Raw genomic sequence first — 21263 nt, forward strand, 5'->3', positions numbered from 1 at the left:
TTTCCGCATGAGCCTCAAAGGCAGCCCCACGTAGAGTGCATTACAATGGTCTAGTCTCGAGATTACGAGCGCGTGGACTAGAGTAGTGAGGGCCCCCCGATCAAGATATGGCCGCAGCTGGGCAATCCGCCATAGATGAAGATAGGCAGAACGGACCACGGACGCCACCTGGGTTTCCATGGTTAGCGCCGGGTCCAGATGTATCCCCAAGCTGCGGACCTCACTCTTTGTGGCAAGGGTTGTCCCTCCAAAAGAAAGGGAGTCACCTATGCCACTGACGGGAGGGCCACCCACCCTCAAGACCTCTGTCTTGTCCTGGTTCCGCCTCAATCCATTTGACTGCATCCATTCCAGTACGGTGTCCAGGCAGCGCTGAAGGGACTGGACGGCATCCACTGAAGTTGGAGTAAAAGAGATGTAGAGCTGTGTGTCATCAGTGTACTGGTGACACGATGCCCCACACCCTCTGATGACCCCGCCCAGCGGCCTCATGAAGATGTTAAACAGCATTGGGGAGATGATCGACCCCTGTGGAACCCCACAATTGAGACTCCACGGGGCCGAGACATTCTCCCCAATCTGCACTCTCTGGGGGCGGTCCTCCAGGAAGGAGCGGAGCCAGGCAAGTGCCAGGCCGCCGACTCCCAGCTCGGATAGCCTCCCCAGGAGGATACCGTGGTCAACGGTATCAAAGGCAGCTGAGATGTCGAGGAGGACCAACAAGGACACATTGCCCCTGTCGGCCTCCCTCAACAGGTCATCCAGCAGTGCGACCAGTGCCGTCTCTGTACCATAGCGCGGCCTGAAGCCCGACTGAAATGGGTCTAGAGCATTGGTTTCGTCTAAGAGCGCCTGAAGCTGGTCTGCCACCACCCTCTCAACCACTTTGCTGAGGAAGGACACACTGGCGACAGGCCTATAATTGCCAATTTCATCCGCCGCCAGATTAGGTTTCTTCCTGATGGGTCTAATGAGTGTCTCCTTGAGGGCAAGGGGTACCTTGCCCTCCTGGAGAGACCCATTAATTATTGCAGTGGCCCATTCAGTTGTTACCGGCCTGGCTGCTTTGATTAGCCAGGCCGGGCAAGGGTCGAGAGAAGAGGTGGTGGCCCGACAGCGATCAAGCGCCTTGTCTACCAGCTCTGATGTTACAGGCTGAAAAGAATCGAGAATTACCGGGCAGGACGGAGCGCTGGACATCTCTGCTCGATCCATTGTATTTAAAAAAGGTGAAAGGTCACAGCGGATGGCCTCCACTTTAGATTTTAAAAACGCTGCAAATTGGTCAGGTGAGATGATAGAAGGAGGCCCTTCACCCTGGCCAATTCCGGATAGATCGCGAACTATACGGAAAAGTTCCGCCTGCCGGTTGGATGCTTCGCTTATTCGGTCAGCGACGTAAGCTCTTCTAGCAGCCTTTACCTTGATCCTGACAGCAAGCTTATTGTAAACGGTCAGTTCCTTCCTCCAAATGCACTCTAGCCATCTCCTTATTCGCTTCATCGCTCGCAGATCCTGGCCATACCAGGGTCCTGGCCGAGCTCTACTCCGGAGAGGGCGTTTGGGTGCGATCGTGTCAACAGCCCTAGTGGCGGCGGAGAACCAACCTTCAACCAGGACTTCAACAGGAGCGCCAGACAGTGCCGCTGGAATCCCTCTCATGGTATCCTGGAATCTCATGGGATCCAGTAACCTTCGAGGGCGGACCATCAAAATAGGTCCCTGCTCCCTGCGGGGGGGAAGTGCCATTGTGAGGTTACAGATAAAACTTCCAGGAGGTGAATGCTTCTCTGTCCTATTGCTCGGACATCTTCTTCATAGGTTGTATACTAGAAGATGCTGCTTCCTCAGAAAATAACATGGTAGGAATCTTGCACATGACCCAAATCTCCATGAGCAGAGCCAAGCAAAATTATATAATGCACAGAACTTTCCTTTTAAAATGCAAGCAATACAAAATAAAATGCAAAGAAATTGAAAATCTCTCCTTGGAACAGAGGATTGTAAGTCTGTAAATAAGTCAGTAAATTAATGTATAAGCATTCAGCAAATCATCAGGTCTGGACAGCCAACCTACCTCTACCTCGTTTTCATTCATTCCCCCTTCCCCCTGCCCTACATTCTATCCAATTCAGCATCATCTCCCAGCCACTGTTCAGTATGGGTGTGGCAGTGGGGAGAGGCTGCTGTGGGAACAGGGGAAGAGAGTGCTCCACTTTCCCTAGTCTTATATTGTGGGCACTGCAGAATGTGAAGAGTCTGGTATAACCAGTTTAAGTTATATATAAAGGTCATACCACAGTAGCACCTTTTACTAGGCCAACTAAAAAGGCTTAGAATCCTCTGTGCAAGTTTTCAAGACCTACAGGTACCTGTGGGAAATGGGGGAAGAGGGTGAATAATTTAGCAAAACCATGCCTGCTGGTTGTGTGTTGAGATGTTAAATGGGTAATAAGTCACAGATAGGACTTGCCATATATTTGGTCTCACCTTGAATGATCACTAGCCTCTCTGAGCCTCTTCCTCACAGAACATTTCAACAGACAAGCAGACAACATGGCTTTACTGACATCAGATCATTTTTGTCTTAAAGTCGTCCTCCTTTTAAAAATCACCTATTTCTAACATCTTTCCTTGAAGCTGAAGAAGGAACCTGTAGGTTTTGAAACCATGCACAAAGAATGTGTTGCATTTCTTTTGATGGGCTACTAAAACAGCCACTCCTGCATTTTGTATGAAGTGTATATTTTTTAAAAAACAAAAACCAAACCAAAACGTTTCGATTTTCTTTCAACAGAGAAGAAAAGGTACCACCCACTCTGTTCCCTGTTCAAAATGCTTGGTGCCAAAACCCAAGCAATCCAACACATCCCCATTACTCTGTGGGAAGATACTTACCCCAAGGCAGTGGCAGGAGCCAATCGTGTGGTCAAACTAGGACCCAGCCAGTACCACCTAGTCCAGATCCTGGTGAGTTTGAGAACATTGGATATAGTCTTTTTAAAAAAAGTAATAAAAATACTGCCAATCAACAGGACTTCAACATTGGTGACAAGAATGAAAGATTTCAAGCATGGTCTCATTCCTGCCAACATTTATTGGTAACACTTCCCTTGCATCAGTACCAGATGTTTTCTGTTTCATATCTCTTTTCAGTAAGTAAAAATGAAAAGCAGTAAGGCTTCATCAAGAAGAGCTTGATTTGTCGACTGTGTGTTGTTATTGAGCAAGTGTGAAGAAATGGCTAGAACACTGTGTGAACATCAGGGGAGATGCCAGGAAAGGTTTCTGTGGAGAGATATTTCATGAGGAGAGATTAAAATTAACTAAATGCATGTCTCACAGCTATTTTAGGTTCAAGTAATGGAGTGCGCCAGAAAGGGAGAAGATTGATTGCAGTTCTCTCTGAGGGGAAAAAGATAGCTCCAAAGTCTTGTGTAGATGTTTATTTTCCAAAGATTTGGAGGTAGACTTCTGAAGTGCTTGCATCTGTGGTCCAAGTGAGAACAATCTAGCTAAAAAATAAATTCTTAAACTTATGTTCCACCGATTTCATTGGAAGAATCTCGCTCTTTCTTTAGTCTCATTCCAATATAAAGCAATGGGATTTAAAGATAATCTTAGATGTCTTTACATACTTTATTTTGCTGATTCTTTGGTCTTTGATCAAAGTGATTTTATTTTCTTTTTAATATATAGGCTGTAGGCAACCAATCAGACAAAATACTACACCATCGTAATGGAAATCTGCGACACTGCAGTCCACCGCATACATGGGGAAGGGCTGTCAACCCCCAATTACATTAAAAGCCCTCTTGAATTTAGAAATGCTTTAACCATTTACCTCAGGAGAGGGTTGGTTTGAAGAAGCTAGCCCATCATAACTTCTTTTTGTGGGGAATTCCACAGAGTGTAGTATCATTACTGAGAAAGCTGTAATCATCACCGCAGCCTGCCATCACTTGCCTCCTTTGTTAGTGAAGGTCTCAGAATTTGAGTGAAGGGGATAAAGCAAGAGGCACTTTAGGTACTTTAGGTAGACACTACCCTCACCATTTAGACTTTTACAGCTCAAACCCAATAAGTGGCCTCTTATTCTCAATATTCAGTGTTCAGATACCTTGTAGTATGAAATATTAAGCTTGTTGGGTGTGCTGCAGGCACCACATATATGGCCATGACTCCTCAACACTGGCAAGCCATTTTCCAGGGCATGACTACAGCTGTGGTAAATCTAGAACAAGAGGTTGTAAAGGGGAGGGTGTAGTGGGGGAAGACGTTTCTCACTCTCTACCTGTCATTGTTTCACTTAAACATGCTCCCTTTGCCTATGCAGTGGGAAATACAGTATACTCCTTATATTATGTGGTACCCTTCCATGTCACCTTGACAGAGGAGGCACACATCTATTTGCCATGCAAAGGAAGAGGAAGTGTCCTCAAATCACAGTGGCAGAGACCTCCCGCCCACCCACATATCAAGGTGAAAGCAGCACGCACACACCACTATCAAAGGCCAGAAATGTGGCACCATCCACACACAAAATGACCAATGTGGATTCATTTCCCACCTTATCTGAGAGACTTGGATGGCCCCAGCTTCATGGGGCAGGGGAGCAGGGATAGGGAGGGAGTGATGAACCTTTTCCAGCACCAGTGGGTGGCACATTGCCGTGGCCAAGTGTGGATTTGAACCCAGGTCTCCTGAGCCCTAATCTGACTCTCCATCCACTACCCTACACTGGTTCTCATAAAGCAATTTCATTGTACCAGTTTAAATGACCTAAAAGAACTAAAAAGTCCTTCTAATAGAGAGTATTATTTCAGCTGTGAACTCACTAGATGCCCTGAGCAATGACTGTCTTTTCACATGCCGTGCCCCTACAGAGGTAATAATGTTGACCCCCTTCCTTTTTCTACAGGAGTTTCTGAAGATGGGCGTGGGGAACACTTAGTCTTCTAGGTGTTTGGGCATATCAAACATGGCCTATGGTAACAGACTCTGGGAGATACTGTCTCAAGTATTAAGATGGCTAAAGCTTTGCCACCTCCGTTGAGCATACACACAAATGCAATGTTGGTTTTATGCAAATAGTTCATTCACTCCTGTTGAAAGAAAAAGGGGTTAAAAGCATTCAAGCATGTCTTGATCCACACTATGAATTAATGATACCTATGATGTTAAAAAACCACTTCACTGAATGTGAAATCATAAAATGTTTTGCTGCTGCTGAAGTACATATTGGCATTTCTTTTTCTCTCTATGGAGTTTTCCCAAGAATACACAGACAAATACAGCCATTATTCTTATTTTATTAGAAACCTATGAGTTTACAATGGCTTGAAATATCCTATTCCTGCTAACATTTGTTTGGCTGACTTTGGATTTGGAACAATGCAGCTGTTAAGGGATTGCATTTTCGGTGCATGTCTAATGTGTTTACTAGCAGGTTTATAGCCTACATTACATAACTGTAGCCCAGGAAGACAAAGACTTAACAGTCTTTTGGGGAGAACATTCCTGTTTCAGTGGTGCTTATGCTTGAGAATAGTTATCAAGCAGGTGCCTGAAGAGATTGTAGCTATTCAGAGCTATAGATGTGGTACTGCCAGGAAATATCTATTGGAAAGGGACAGCATCTCCCAGAAGTAAGACTAGCACTGTTAATGAAAATATGTACCTATGACTGAAGGTCACAATGACAGGAATCTATTTGGTAGCATTCATAGTGAATAACAGAGTTATCTGTCTACTCACCCCAACTGGCTGGAGCATAGCCATACAGATGTGAATGTACACTTTAAAAAGGAAGGAAAAAGCAGTGAGGTTCACTTCATCTGTCCTGTTATTTGGGAATAATGCTTCCTATAAGATTGGCTAGGCCAGAAGCTTCTTGCCATCTGGTGCCATCAATTCCAAAAGTCCATTGACATCGGAAAGTGCCTGTCACTAGGCAAACAGAACAGGTTTGCTATCCCCTTCTGCCGAGTCCAGGAGAATGTTTATATGAGAACAAATGCCACCAGGAAGTTCAGGAACATCAATAAGGTTGTGCTCATCAGTAGGGCACCTGGGAGTTCTGACTCCGAGAGAGGCCGGAAAAACAACCACTAGAAATTGGGCCTTCTCGGTGGTAGTGCCACAATTATGGAACTCTCTTCTGCCCGAAGTCTGCCTGGCCTCTTCACTAGGCACCTTCAAAAAGCTACTGAAAACCTGGCTATTTAGACAGGCCTTCCCTGAACAAACTATACTCTGATACAATAGTGTCCAATAATATAACTTCTATCATACCGCCATGCTCCATGTTTTTATTTTTCTACACTTTTAATTGTATTGATTGTATTATAATTTTACCCTCACTTCACTTTATGATTTTTTTATTTTCACCCCTATTAATGTTGCTATTTGCTATTTCGTTACTCTGTTTTGTTGTAGTTGTGTTTTTTTGTTGTTGTTGTTATTTGTTGTAAACCGCCTAGACTGGCCTTGGCTGCCAGATGGGTGGTAAATAAATAAAGAAATAAGTAAGTAAGTAAATAAATAAGTCATGTATCAGTGTGACCAAGATAGTTTCCACATCAAGCAGAGCTGAGAATTCATATAATCATCTCATCTAAAAGTATGTGGAGTTGAACAGCAAACACTTACTCAAAATCCTGGTCCAGGAAGGGAATATTGGGTGACTATTGCTATTGTTGTGTGTGTGTCATCAAGTCGTTTCCCACTTAGACAGTATGAATTATTGATATCCAGAAGGTCCTGTCATTAACAGATTTGCTTACGTTTTGCAAATTAAGATCTGCTTTCCTTTATTGAGTCAATCCATCCCATAGTAGGTATTACCTTTTTCTTACTGTATAAAGCTTCTCCTAAGATTATTGTTGTTTCCGGTGAGTCTTCTTTTCTCATAATATGCTCGAAGCCTAATAGCCTCAGTTTAGCCATTTTAGCTTCTAGTGAGAGTTCAGGCTTGATTTGCTCTAGAACCCACATTTGTCTTTTTTGATGATCCATGGTATCTGTAAAACTCTCCTGAACTGATTATAATTTCCACATCAACTTTCTTCATTGCTCATTCTTGATTGACTTGTAAGGAGGGCCAAAGAGTTGAACATACCTGTAGTAGTTCAGGTGTTAGCCAGGCACTGTGTCCAGAACTTTTGTTGTTGTTGTTGTTGTTGTTGTTGTTGTTGTTGTTGTTGTTGTTGTTGTTGTTGTTGTTGTTGTTGTTGTTTAGTCGTTAAGTCATTTCCGACTCTTCGGAACCAGAGCACACCAGGCCCTCCTGTCTTCCACCGTCTTCCGGAGCTGGGTCAAATTCATGTTGGTAGCTTCGGTGACACTGTCCAACCATCTTGTCCTCTGTCATCTCCTTCTCCTCTTGCCTTCATTCTTTCCCAACATCAGGGTCTTTTCCAGGGAGATTTCTCTTCTCAGTCCAGAGCTTTAGAGTGCAGCAATTCAAAATTCATCCAATACAATGGGGCTATATAGTAAGGCACCTGTCATAATAACATGACTCCATATAGACATTTATAGTATAAGTAATTTTGCTTCCCAGTGTGGTGTAGTGGATAGAGTGACAGGCTAGGACTGTGGATAACAGGGTTTGAATCTCCATTTGGCCATGGAAACTCCCTATTAGGGTCACTCTAAGTTGGTTCTGACTTGACGGCACAGAACATGCAATTTTATCTTTAAAGGGTTCAGTAAACATGTCACATGTGAAATTATAGTCTCATAAAATTCTCCCCCTTAGATAAGTTTCATAAAACTAAAAAGAAAGAACTATACTTTATATATTCTGAAGAGAATTCAGAATATAATATGCGTGGCTTAAAGGACCAAGGACTGTAATTTCCACATGTTTGAATAGCCCTAGTTAGCAAAGTTAAACCACAAGCAACTGGGATTTTGTAAAATATGTTCTAGGATTTTGCTATTAACAGTTGTCGATAAGATAGATACCACCACTATTTTTACCATTCCTCACACATTTTTTCCTGTTAACACAGTGTGTAGAAATTGACTTTTATTTCCCCTCTACAGGTGTTCTCTACACAGGAGGTAGTTGTGTAAAGCCAGCAACAGGAGATGGTAACAGAAAAAGCAGAGTAAAACCAACTCGCTCAGTAGGGGTGAGTAGACACAATGTGACAGTTATAATGATGATCATTATTGCAGCACTAGTGGACATGCAGTTTTACAGAGTAAAAACAAAACAAAAAAAATTGTTCCCTGCCCCCAAATTCGTGCAAGCTAAACAAATGGTGATTAGCTGATAGAGAGATGGGGGAAAGTAGTGAACCAGTGGAAAGAGGGGAAGAATGAAAGAAGTCAGGTCACAAAGATGAATGCAAATCTCTAGACACAGCGAGCTGATTTTGTTTGGGCATGGAAACCGCAGGGATGAAGATGAATCCATCACAGAAAAAAATGGGGCACAATCTAGAATTTGAAAGAAAATAGCCATGACAGCATGTTAGTGTTTAGGAAGGAGTGCCAAGCATAAGGGAGCAGCAAGGAAGATGTGACTGGTACTGTTTAACAGACCAAGAGTGCTTTAGACAGTGGAGAGTGATGGAGCTAAAGCAAGAAAGGAAGAGCTTTCATTAGTAGACCTATTCCTCCCTCCAATGTTTTCTGGGTTTAGTGCCACTCTGTATATCTCTTTTCTTCTGTCTCTGGACCCATACCTGCCAACTGAGGATGCCCACAAAAGTTTATATCACAATAAATGTGTTAGATTTTAAGATGTTTCCTTCCTTCCTTCCTTCCTTCCTTCCTTCCTTCCTTCCTTCCTTCCTTCCTTCCTTCCTTCCTTCCTTCCTTCCTTCCTTCCTTCCTTCCTTCCTTCCTTCCTTCCTTCCTTCCTTCCTTCCTTCCTTCCTTCCTTCCTTCCTTCCTTCCTTCCTTCCTTCCTTCCTTCCTTCCTTCCTTCCTTCCTTCCTTCCTTCCTTCCTTCCTTCCTTAATATTGGGTTTTAACACTTGAATTATGAACCAATAGAATTCATTAGGAAGGTACCATATATTGTAGGTAACTGTCTTAGAATTGTGGACCTATAATTTCAGAGGCCAGATGCTCTGCATCTTCAACACTTATGAAGCCCAGAGTCCTTAGTCCTGGGTACATGAGCTCTTTTGGAACCCACTGCTCCTCGGGGTAGATGGGACTGAACAATCCACTCAGCTGGCCTTCTGCTGCAATGGTGAAGCATGTGGGCAGCAGTTCATCAAGAGCAACAAATCTGCCTGTCCTGAGAGGGTTCCTCCTATTCAAAAAATCTGCCACTCCTCTGTGCAGCTCTCCATATTTAGCTGCTTCCTAAATGTTTCCCCAATCTAGAGAAAACAGAATTCCTTAAGTACAGAACATGTGTGACTGTCATAGCAGGAATTTTGTTCTCCCCCAGATTATGTATATTAACTTCCTCTGCTTTGCAGTATTCAGGATACAAACATGTTTTTCCTTTGCAAGTCTGATTTCTCTGAAACTAAAGGCTGTTTCAGTCATTTCTTTTGAACACTGATGTGATTTTGAGTCTAATGATGGGTTGTATGCAGTGCATCATTTGCCCTCAGCAGTCCTCTGAGCAAAGCATGTTAGCAAAGTGCTTGAGCCAGGTTCCAGAGTGAATTGAATCCATACAGTTATTGTCAGTGTATCATATAATAGCTAAAATATATAAAATATAATTATGTAATGTACAAGTATTACGTAAACTGCTTTCAGATGATATGCATAAGTCCAAACTGACTTGAGTCCATGCTAACACCCATTTCTCCCCTTGGCACACCGTGATAAGCCCGAAGCATTAGCCATAGCGTCATGTTTCCTCCAAAGTGGGAAATCACACTTTCTACATCTGCAACAGGATAAGTTGTCAAAGCATGGTTTGGGCAAAATGTCATTCACTGACAACTTCCTAGTTTATCATAGAACACAGAAAGGGGGAAGAGAGGGCACCGCCAGGGCAGAGGATGGCAGCAAAAAGAATGTGCATTTCATGGCTTATTAAGATATGACAGAGCCAGTTTGTAAATGTGTACATTTTAGAGTTTAACTGTATTTGGGGTATCGCTGCTCTGTTAGGTGATTGACAGGCTCAATTAACTGGCTGGCCCTCACGGCAAAGGGAAAACCATGCAGCTCTTTTTCTTGCAGACGGACTGTGATTGCTGTTGCTACCTGTGCCTAACCAAGGTCTGGCTTTTTCTAGCAAAGAACTCTTCTGACTACAGGAGGGAAGGATTTGTTAGCAGTTGTCGGACAAACTGCAATGTGTACACAACTCCCAAAGATTGGGTGGGGGAAGCTTTTCACTGGAGGAGAGAACTGTAGCCAGTCTACTTGTTGGCAATGCTGCATAATTTAACACTAAGATGAAAAAGAGTTTCTCTGGGGCAATAAAACTTCATTAAGACTCTGTTAGTGGCTGTGAGTAGGTGAATGTTGCTTCCTATTTTAATTAAGCAAGGAGCTTAATTTTTATATGCACTTTCCTCTTTGAGCACTTAATTAGACATGTGCGTAGACATTGGTATAGATGTCAAATCTGAAACAGAGGAGTAACAGAAAGGGTAGACGTATCCTCTTTACAAGCTGGTTTCTCCCCTCCCTCCTCTCACCAAGTTATGAATGCCTTATATGTTGGTTTTGATGGTCCTAATGACAGGGCTGGTGCACATTTTGCTACTGCCCAAGTCCATGGCACTGGTTCCCTCAACACTCCCATGGAGGAAAGGTGGTGGTGGAGGAGGAGGAGGAGGAGGAGGATGCTACCCTCCGAACCTTGCTTCCTTATTGTCCATCCACCTCTTTATTGACTGGCTCCAGAGGAGTCACCAGGGCAAAAGCATTGTAGGAAAGATGGCCAAAAATTAAAAATTTTTTAAAAAATCCTGCATAGATAGTGTTTGAGACCATCTCCCTCACAATGCCTCTGCCCTGAGGAACACTTCAGAGACGGGCTTTATTCAAATATCTGCCTCAAAAGTGGCCATATTGTGGAGGTGGAGAGCAATTCAGCAAAGCTCAGTTCTAATGGTGATAAGCTCAGGAAGGTGTCATGAGGGGGTGGCTCCACCACCTTACTCAATTTCTCCCTGAGATTATCACCTACTCCAGTTCCCACAACTCATGACTAGGCTAGTCATGGCTATGACATCATTACCACTCATATAATGTCTGTTTCACTGTTTTCAATTTCCTTTTTTTATTCTTTCTTATAGTACAATCTGGCCCATGCAATACCTTCAAGCTTTTCAACAGCTACACTTTCTGGTGATAAATAAGTTCATATATTGACATACTGAGGCTTATATTTGCTTTATATTTGTATTATATATCGTGGTAGCAAATGTAGAGAATGTTTGATTTCCTAACCCTCACACCTTCCAAGAGCTTTCCAGAAATGCAAATCTTTGTTGTTGTTTAGTTGTTAAGTCATGTCTGACTCTTTGTGACCCTATTGACCAGAGCACGCCAGGCCGTCCTGTCTTCCACTGCCTCCCGGAGTTGGGTCAAATTTATGTTGGTCGCTTCGATGACACTGTCCAACCATCTTGTCCTCTGTTGTCCCCTTCTCCTCCTGCCTTCACACTTTCCCAACAGCAGGGTCTTTTCCAGTGAGTCTTCTCTTCTCATGAGATGGCCAAAGTATTGGAGCGTCAGCTTCAGGATCTGTCCTTCCAGTGAGCACTCAGGGTTGATTTCCATCAAAATGGATAGGTTTGTTCTCCTTTCAATCCAGGGGACTCTCAAGAGTTTCCTCCAGCACGACAATTCGAAAGCATCAGTTCTTCAGCGGTCAGCTTTCTTTATGGTCCAGCTCTCACTTCCATACATCACTACAGGAAAAACCATAGCTTTGACTACGTGGACCTTTGTTGCCAACATGATGTCTCTGCTTTTTAAGATGCTGTTGAGGTTTGTTATCTCTTTCCTCCCAAGAAGCAGGCGTCTTTTAATTTCCTGGCTGCTGTCACCATCTGCAGTGATCGTGGAGCCCAAGAAAGTAAAATCTGCCACTACCTCCATATCTTCCCCTTCTGTTTGCCTTCTATAACACCGGCTTGTCCACCTTTGGCAAGAAGACCAAAAAGATGGCTGACTGGTTCGAAGCCCATTCGGAGTAGTTGATGCCAGCCATTGAGGATAGGTGGAGAGCTCTAGCGGCATACAAAGCCTGTCCTAGCGAGTACAACTTGCAAGCTCTTCGAGCTGCTCATAGCCAAGTCCAACAGGCTGCCAGGAAATGTTCCAACGATTATTGGCTTCAGCTCTGCTCTCAGATACAGGTAGCAGTGGACACAGGTAACATCAAAGGAATGTATGACGGTATCAAGCAGGCTTTAGGTCCAATACAGAAGAAATCTGCTCCCTTGAAGTCCGCTACAGGTATGATCATCCAGGACTGAGCACAGCAGATGGACCGCTGGGTGCAGCACTTCTCTAAGCTATATTCCAGAGAGAATGTAGTAACCGAAGAAGCATTAAATAACATTGAGTGCCTGCTTGTCTTGGAAGAGTTGGACAGCAAACCAACCTTAGCAGAAATAAAAGCAACCTTGGATTCCCTCGCCTCCGGCAAGGCACCTGGAAAGGATAACGTCCCTGTTGAAGTGCTGAAGTGCTGTAAAGAGATCATCACCACCAAAATGTATGAAGTCTTTTGTCTTTGCTGGAGGGAAGGTGGAGTACCACAGGACATGAAGGATGCAAACATCGTCACATTGTACAAGAACAAAAGAGACAAGGGCGACTGCAATAACTACCGTGGCATCTCTCTTCTCAGCGTTGTAGGGAAGCTGCTTGCCTGTGTTGTGCTGAAGAGGCTCCAGGTGCTTGCAGACAGAGTCTATCCAGAATCACAGTGTGAATTTCAAGCCAATAGATCCACCACTGACATGGTATTCTCCCTCTGACAGTTGCAGGAGAAATGCAGGGAACAACAACAGCCACTCTTTCTGGCCTTCATAGATCTCACAAAGGCCTTTGATTTGGTTAGCAGGGATGGCCTTTTAAAAATACTTCCTAAAATTGGATGTCCACCTCGACTCCTTAACATCATCAGGTCCTTCCATGAGGGAATAAAAGGCACTGTAGTTTTTGATGGCTCAACATCAGATCCCTTTGACATCTGAAGCGGAGTGAAACAGGGATGTGTCCTCGCACCAACACTTTTTGGGATATTTTTTGCTGTCATGCTGAAGCATACCTTTGGAACTGCAACAGAAGGTGTCTATCTCCGGACTAAATCAGATGGAAAGCTCTTTAATCTCTCTAGATTGAGAGCGAGGACCAAAGTCCAACTGAAATGCATACGGGATTTTCTCTTCGCAGATGATGCAGCCATTGTTGCCCACTCTGTTGAAGACCTCCAACAACACATGGATTGTTTTAGCAAGGCCTGCCAAGACTTTGGACTAACAATCGGCCTCAAGAAAACACAAGTCATGGGCCAGGGTGTGGACTCACCTCCCTCTATTACCATCTCCACACAAGAATTTGAGGTTGTTCATGACAGTTTGGCTGCCCAGTTTTCATGCCCTATTGTGGCTAGGCACATAACTAAGTGTAAGAATGTATAATGGAAATAATCTTATATTCTTTCATGCTTTACTCGTGTGGTTGCCTCTACTTCCCTGCCCTTCCTCTTTTGTTCCCCTGTATTGAATTTTAGATTATAAGCTCCTTGGGGCAGGAATTTGGTCTCTTAAGTTTCAAAACTCTATACACATTGACAGTGTGCTTCTTATATAAATGCTATGCAAGTAATAATGTAAAAAGAGCAATCATTTCTGTTGCTCACTCAGCTCAAAGTAAGGCATAGAATTCCTCTACCACTACCCACAAATCCCACCAAGATACTAGTTTAAATCCCTACCAGATGAGTGGTCTCTTAGTCATATCTTCACTTAAACTCGGCACCTGGAATGTACGGACAATGACCCCTGGCTTTCCTGACTACGGCTTTCCTAACGACCTGCAAGAAATAGACGATGTGCGCAAGACAGCTGTCATTGACATGGAACTGAGTAGAGTGCAGATGGACATTGTTGCCTTACAAGAGACAAGACTGCCAGACTCAGGATCTGTCAAAGAAAAAAACTTCTCATTCTTCTGGCAGGGAAAACCATCAAATGAGACCAGGGAATATGGTGTTGGCTTTGCAGTCAGAAATACTCTCCTGAGATGCATTGTTCCACCTACTGTGGGGAGTGAAAGAATCCTGTCTCTGCAGCTCCACTCATCAGCAGGACCAGTAACCCTCATTAGCGCATATGCACCAACACTGTCATCCACTCCAGAAGTGAAAGACAAATTCTATGACGATCTGGCAGCTACTATCCAAAAAGTCCCTGAAAGAGAGGCACTGTTCATTCTTGGAGACTTCAACGCTAGAGTTGGTGCTGATCATAATTCTTGGCCCACTTGTCTAGGCCATTTTGGCATTGGAAAGATGAATGAAAATGGCCAACACTTGCTGGAGTTTTGCTGCTATTATGGTCTTTGTGTCAGCAACACATTCTTTAACACGAAGCTGCAACACAGAGTTTCCTGGAGGCATCCAAGATCCAAGCATTGGCATCAGCTCGATCTAATCCTCACTAGACGTTCCAGCCTTCCTAGTATTACGATCACACGCAGTTACCGGAGTGCTGATTGTGATACTGATCACTCCCTGGTGTGTAGTAGAGTAAAACTCCGAACAAAGAGAGTATATCACACGAAAAAGGAAGGAAGACCACATACTGACATCAGCAAGACTTGCGATCAAAGAAAAGTGAAGGAATTTGCCCAAGCACTTGAGGAAGTCCTTCCAGGTCCGGCTAATGCAAATGCACCTGAACGATGGGAACACTTCAAGAATACTGTCTATAACACCGCCTTGTCCACCTTTGGCAAGAAGACCAAAAAGATGGCTGACTGGTTCGAAGCCCATTCGGAGGAGTTGATGCCAGCCATTGAGGATAAGTGGAGAGCTGTAGCGGCATACAAAGTCTGTCCTAGCGAGTACAACTTGCAAGCTCTTCGAGCTGCTCATAGCCAAGTCCAACAGGCTGCCAGGAAATGTTCCAACGATTATTGGCTTCAGCTCTGCTCTCAGATACAGGTAGCAGTGGACACAGGTAACATCAAAGGAATGTATGATGGTATCAAGCAGGCCTTAGGTCCAATACAGAAGAAATCTGCTCCCCTGAAGTCTGGTACAGGTGTGCTCATCCAGGACCGAGCACAGCAGATGGAACGCTGGGTACAGCACTACTCTGAGCTATATTCCAGAGAGAATGTAGTAACTGAAGAAGCATTAAATAACATTGAGTGCCTGCCTGTCTTGGAAGAGCTGGACATCGAACCAACCCTAGCAGAAATAAAAGCGGCCTTGGACTCCCTCGCCTCCGGCAAGGCACCTGGAAAGGATAACATCCCCACTGAAGTGCTGAAATGCTGTAAGGAGATCATCACCTCCGAACTGTATGAAGTCTTTTGTCTCTGCTGGAGGGAAGGTGGAGTACCACAGGACATGAAGGATGCAAACATTATTACATTGTACAAGAACAAAGGAGACAGGGGTGACTGCAATAACTACCGTGGCATCTCTCTTCTTAGTGTGGTAGGGAAGCTGCTTGCCCGTGTTGTGCTGAAGAGGCTCCAGGTGCTTGCAGACAGAGTCTATCCAGAATCACAGTGCGGATTTCGAGCTAATAGATCCACCACTGACATGGTATTCTCCCTCTGACAGCTGCAGGAGAAATGTAGGGAACAACAACAGCCACTCTTAGTGGCCTTCATAGACCTTACAAAAGCATTTGATCTGGTTAGCAGGGATGGCCTTTTTAAAATACTTCCCAAGATTGGATGTCCACCTCGTCTCCTTAACATCATCAGATCTTTCCATGAGGGTATGAAAGGCACTGTAGTTTTTGACGGCTCAACATCAGACCCCTTTGACATCCAAAGCGGAGTGAAACAGGGCTGTGTCCTCGCACCAACACTTTTTGGGATCTTTTTTGCTGTCATGCTGAAGCATGCCTTTGGAGCTGCAACCGAGGGCCTAGGTGCTGTTCCAAGCCCTCCATACAGAGCACGCTACCATAGTCTTTCGAGACTGAAGGATGCCTAACAGAAGCGTTACACTGTAAACTTGCTGGTGAGCAAAATAGCACTATAGAGGTGGCCTGCTTCTGGTGAAGAGTAGTCTTGTTATCTTGGCATTTGGATTGGTTTTTTAATTTTGGCTGTATTTCACATATATCTATGATTTTGGATTTTGCTGCACTTTGATACAGATAAGGAAAGAAAGAGTCATGTTTTCAGCTTATTATTGTTATTGTTTTAATATGTGAGGGCCTCAGTGTCTGCTCAAAAGACAGAAGGATGAATGAGAAAGTCTATGAATGTCCAAAGCCATTGAGAACTCAATAAATTAAGATTAAGGCCCTGTGCCTTATTTAGAGCAGTGTGGTTGCCGTCAAGCTCCTATACATCCATTCCTATACATCCATATCAGCATCCATGACAGGTGCTGATATGGTTATGGTGGATTGGCACCACCCTTAGGAAGCAGCATTGTTAGTACAGCTCCAAACTTTGAAAAGTCCAACTTGTGACTACATCTCACAGTCAAACATCACAGGAAAAATATAGTTCTCTACTTCATGTATTTCTAAAGAGGAGTAAAACTCAGAAAGGTTTGTTGTTGTTGTTATTGTTTTGGACCATTCTAGTAGCTGTAATCCAAAAAAGGAACTTTCCCGTGCTCTGGTTAGGATTCATAAGTGTGAGATCCACTTTAAGGTGATGGGTAGAATTTACAGATATTACTTTGACAGGCAACTCCAGGATGGTAGTGTCATTTGTGCTCTAGAAGGGGTAACACATAAACACCCTCCCTGTGTGCTTATTTTCCCTTTTTAAACTTCTGTCACCCACCCTTTCTGCCATTCTTTTTCCTCCTACTTTTTAACAAGCTAATCACAATTGTGTTGCAATTTTACTTTTCTTTAGGAGGCGAAAAGACTAATCTTATGACCAGTGGGAGGTTCCAGATTGAGCCGTCCAGTCTTCTGCCCTTAGAACACGCAAAGAAAGAGAGCAACTTTGTAAGGCAGCTTTTTGGTATAGAAGAGAGTTCAGTTCATTAAACTTGGAAGTTTGCAAATGAGCTCCTGTTCTGGGTCAGGCATTTATAGGCAAACACGTAGAGTCAATAAGGCCCATAAGCCAAACACTCATGCTTTTACAGTACTTGTCACTTAAAGAATCACAGAAACATTCTCCTGTCTTTTTAATCATGTTGCTTGATGGTATTTCATCCACTTCATTTGTTTATGAAAACAGTGTGCTCTTACAGGGAATTCGAGACACCTTTTTCAGTAGGAGAAAAGTTTCTTTCAGCGAGTTTATAACCTACAATCAGTACAGAATAAAATGAGGATGCAAATTAGCTTGTACTGTATTGCTTTTTCTTCATGTCGTGAAAGAAGTATTTGAACATCTGAAGGACAGCTGCAGTGCAAATGATGGAGCAGACTTCTCTGTCACTCCAGGAGACAGGACTAGGACCAACAAATGGAGAAACCTCAGAGAGGCAGGTTTTGGTTAAATGTGAGCTGAAACCACTTAATGACAAAAGCTGTTGGATTAGAGCAAAGTACTTTGGAAGGTAGTAAACTACTTTTTTTAGGCAGTTCAGTGGATACTGGACAACATTTCTCAGAGTCTCACTAGAGGAGACACTGGTTGTGTATCTAGAAACAGTGCACCCTTATGAAGAAAAAAGAGTCTATTTATTATTCTAACATGAATTTGCCTCAGTCTGCATGAGGCAAATAAACTCACTTTTGTTTGAAGTTGATTACCTGGGAGCTAGGAGATATACATCAGATATGCAAACATGTCCATCAGATATGTTTGCATATCTGATAGATCACATGGCACATGTAGCAGGGGAAGTGGTCTTGCCTGAAGGTATAAAGTTGGTAAAGCCAATGCTGGTTGTGATGGGAACTTTTTCTTCTCACCTCCTGCAATTTGCAGATTAGCTTGCTTTATGGCTGTTTTTCACGCCATAAGCATGTTAATCCTTTGCAAGTGTGTTTCCTCAAACACAGAGGTCTTCCTCAATCATGTCTTTTTTGAAAACTGACATGATTGCAGCTCTAATGACAGGTTATCTGTAATATATAATTTGGCCCTCTAGAATATAATAGTTGCATTCTGTATTGTAGATGCTGCAGTGAGCAGATACCTGGACATACTGACATTCAAAATCCCTTCCAACTCTTTTCTTCCAATCCATCATCTTAAGAAATCTTTTGTCTAGCCACTGCAGAAGTAACTGTATGATAGAGCCATTGTTGCAAAGAACTGGACTATCGTGACTGAGGTGGTGGTTGGCTGCCATTTTTTTCTTTTGTGCTGCCTTTTGAGACAGCTTAAAGAGGGAGCTTATTCTTTCATGACTGGCAGTAGCTCTCCAGAGTCTCAAAGAAGTATCTTTCTCTCACCTAGAATGACAGGTCAAGAACTGAGCTGGAGACAATCCACATGCAAAACATGTGCTCTGCTGAGCTGTAGTTAACTGTGTCTGAGACACGAGTCAGGTTCCGTATCTTTAGACGTGTACAGCCATCCCCTTTCTCTGCTTGTCTCAATCTTACTTATATTAGCCTATAGACAAAACATGACCAGACAGTTGATAGCTTCATTGGTGGACTTACATTATTATTATTGATCATTTAGCTACATTAATATAATTTCATACTGTGGGTAGCTGGTCACATATTTCTGAATTTTTGTCTTTATAAAAAAAATAACTCACTTGTTTACATATGCAAAACTACTATGCCAAGACTAGGCTGGAATACTTCATTCCTGAATATTAGCTTTTGATAGGTAGGTAGGAAGGTTGCTTGCTTGCTTTCCTTGGAGCATTCCAACAACATGGTGTGCATGCTGCATGCATGCATGCACACCTCAATCTGCAGGTAAACTGATAATTTAGACACATGTTGACCATATCATTCCCTCTGTTTTAATGTCCACAGCAAATTACACACCCTTGACTGCTGTAGCCCCTTGGCTTGGTATGGGCTTCAACCTCTACTAACTACTGAGTTAGTAGTTTTAAATTACTGCACTTAATCCTGCAAAGTCAGTGCATGTCCTTATGTCACTGCACATTTTTCCCATGGCAGATATATTTTAAAGAAAGAGTTGCTTCATGAATACCTTCTGATGCAACAAAAAGTCATCTTGTGTACTTTTTCATTTTTTTCAAAAAAGGACAATCCTTGAAAAAGTATTGTTTTTTTCTAAATTCTTAAGCATAAAACAGGGTATATTTTCTTTTACATCCTCCTCACCCATGCAGAAGGGGGGGAAATCAAATACAAAAAATGAAGAACAGGTGATATTTTGCCTTTCATTTTTAAAACATTGATAGAAGATTGAAACATAGGCCAAGATCTCTCACAAGGGAACTGTATCATCAGTTCTCTTTACATACATCCAGGACCCTCTTACTCCATGACTGTAAGCCTTGCTAATTAACATTCATGTTGAAAGCTTGCTAATATTCACTGGTGTTTATCTGGGTTTTTAGAGGTTGACAAACTCTATTTGGGATTGCAGGTACTATAAAAGCCAGATTGCATGCAGGGCACCGTATAACACTCTTCTCCAGTGGCCCTTTCCTCTTACTAAGAATGGCAGGCCTCAAACTATGGAACATGGTAGCAGAATCTGCAGATCAATGTTGTCAGTTTTTATTTGCTATTGTGTTACTCTGGTGTTCCTAGACCTTTCCATGGGCTAAGTATATTTCAGCTGACTTTTGTTGTGATGCTTACCTTGTGATAATTGCATAAATTTGCCCATGAAAAACACTAGTTTTGAAGAGATCAGCACTTCAGAATCTGTGACCTTTCACAGCTCCCATTGTCTATGACCATGGACTCCAGCAACATCTGGAAAGCCACGGGGCCCCACCCCCACCCCACCCCAGTTAAACACTTCAGTAGATACTCTCCTAGAAACAGAACTCATTCTGCACTGTGATAGAGAGGGTGAGGGTAGGGAATTTCTTTTCTAAAACAAGATCTGACATTTTAAGTGTTAACATATTTGTAAATATGAAGGTCAATAATCAGTCCCATTTCTAAAAATGTGTTGCCCAGTTAATCCTGAGCACTTTTTTTATTGTTCAGAATGTTCTAAATGTTGCAGGCCCCAATGTTTTTCTTTCAGCAGCAATATGGGAAGGCATTTGCAAGGGTTTCCCTATTGAGAACATTATGGGTTAAGATGGTATTAGATAGTGATCTCCTATTGCCCTTTGTGTAGTGATTTACCAGGTGAAGGCTATACTCAGTAATTTCCACAATTTACCCTGCTAACAAAGAAAACACAATTATCAGTCCCTGATGGCACACATGCCTTGCCCTTGTCATCTCTATGTACCACAAGGCTTATGGCCTTGATAGAACAATATGTGGCTACAATCCAAATCACTTTTCTTTCATCTAATGGTAACATTTCATCACATGTCAACCTCCAGGACAGCTGCAGAGTATACTGTATAACAGTTTATTGCAGTTGATGGCCTTTCCTTAAAGGATGTCCTGTTGTCTGCTTCTGTTTACAGCTGTTTCTACATGTGTCACCATTTTGCAGAATATATCACAATCCAGTGTAGGCTGACTACCTAGAGATGTTTAGGAAAAGGGTTTACAGTCAACGATGTGCATGTTCAAAATTTTCATATTTCTTTTGTTCTCTTGAGTTCTTAGGGGGATTGCCTCGTTCACTTTCGTATTTTTCGTGTACATGAACGGACACTTTCAGTTTTCCCATTCATGTTTCTCACATTTGTGTTTTCTTGCACTCCAAAAGCTCCAAACAACCCTTATAAACTACTCCAAACAACAACAAAACAAAAAAGCTGCAACAAGGCAACTGGAGAATTAGTCTACTCCAAAAGCAGGCAGAATACAGTAAATGAGAAAGAGAAATCATTATCAGATTTCTGGAGGCATTAATTTATACTATCATGTTCTTCTTTGTCTTCATTATCAGGCAACAGATAAGAAAGAGAAATTATCATCAGACTATGCAGGCACTAGTTTATATATTATAGCATCATCATCATTATCAGGCAACAATACAAAGCAGAATGAAAAACTATCATCATCAAAATATATACAAACACTCTTCCAAAAACCAAGAAAAGCAAGAAACAAATAAAGGCA

At 42.8% G+C, this 21263-nt stretch overlaps 1 protein-coding gene across 4 annotated transcripts in view; it reads left to right on the forward strand.

The window, feature by feature from the left end:
- The window catches only part of LMNTD1 (lamin tail domain containing 1), a 262693-nt gene that overhangs the window by 208493 nt on the left and 32937 nt on the right, over positions 1-21263 (forward strand). For 3 of the 4 annotated variants that reach the window (XM_020797811.3, XM_073000777.2, XM_020797815.3), the window contains 2 exons: positions 2798-2970; positions 8053-8141. In XM_020797811.3, the coding sequence (XP_020653470.3) occupies positions 2798-2970; positions 8053-8141 (262 nt within the window). Of the gene's footprint in view, positions 1-2797; positions 2971-8052; positions 8142-17019; positions 17233-21263 lie in introns of those variants that run through there. The other variant, XM_020797812.3, reaches the window with a different exon arrangement.

The sequence above is a fragment of the Pogona vitticeps genome, chromosome 5 (genome assembly GCF_051106095.1).
Source record: "Pogona vitticeps strain Pit_001003342236 chromosome 5, PviZW2.1, whole genome shotgun sequence".
In the NCBI taxonomy this organism is placed as follows: Eukaryota; Metazoa; Chordata; class Lepidosauria; order Squamata; family Agamidae; genus Pogona; species Pogona vitticeps.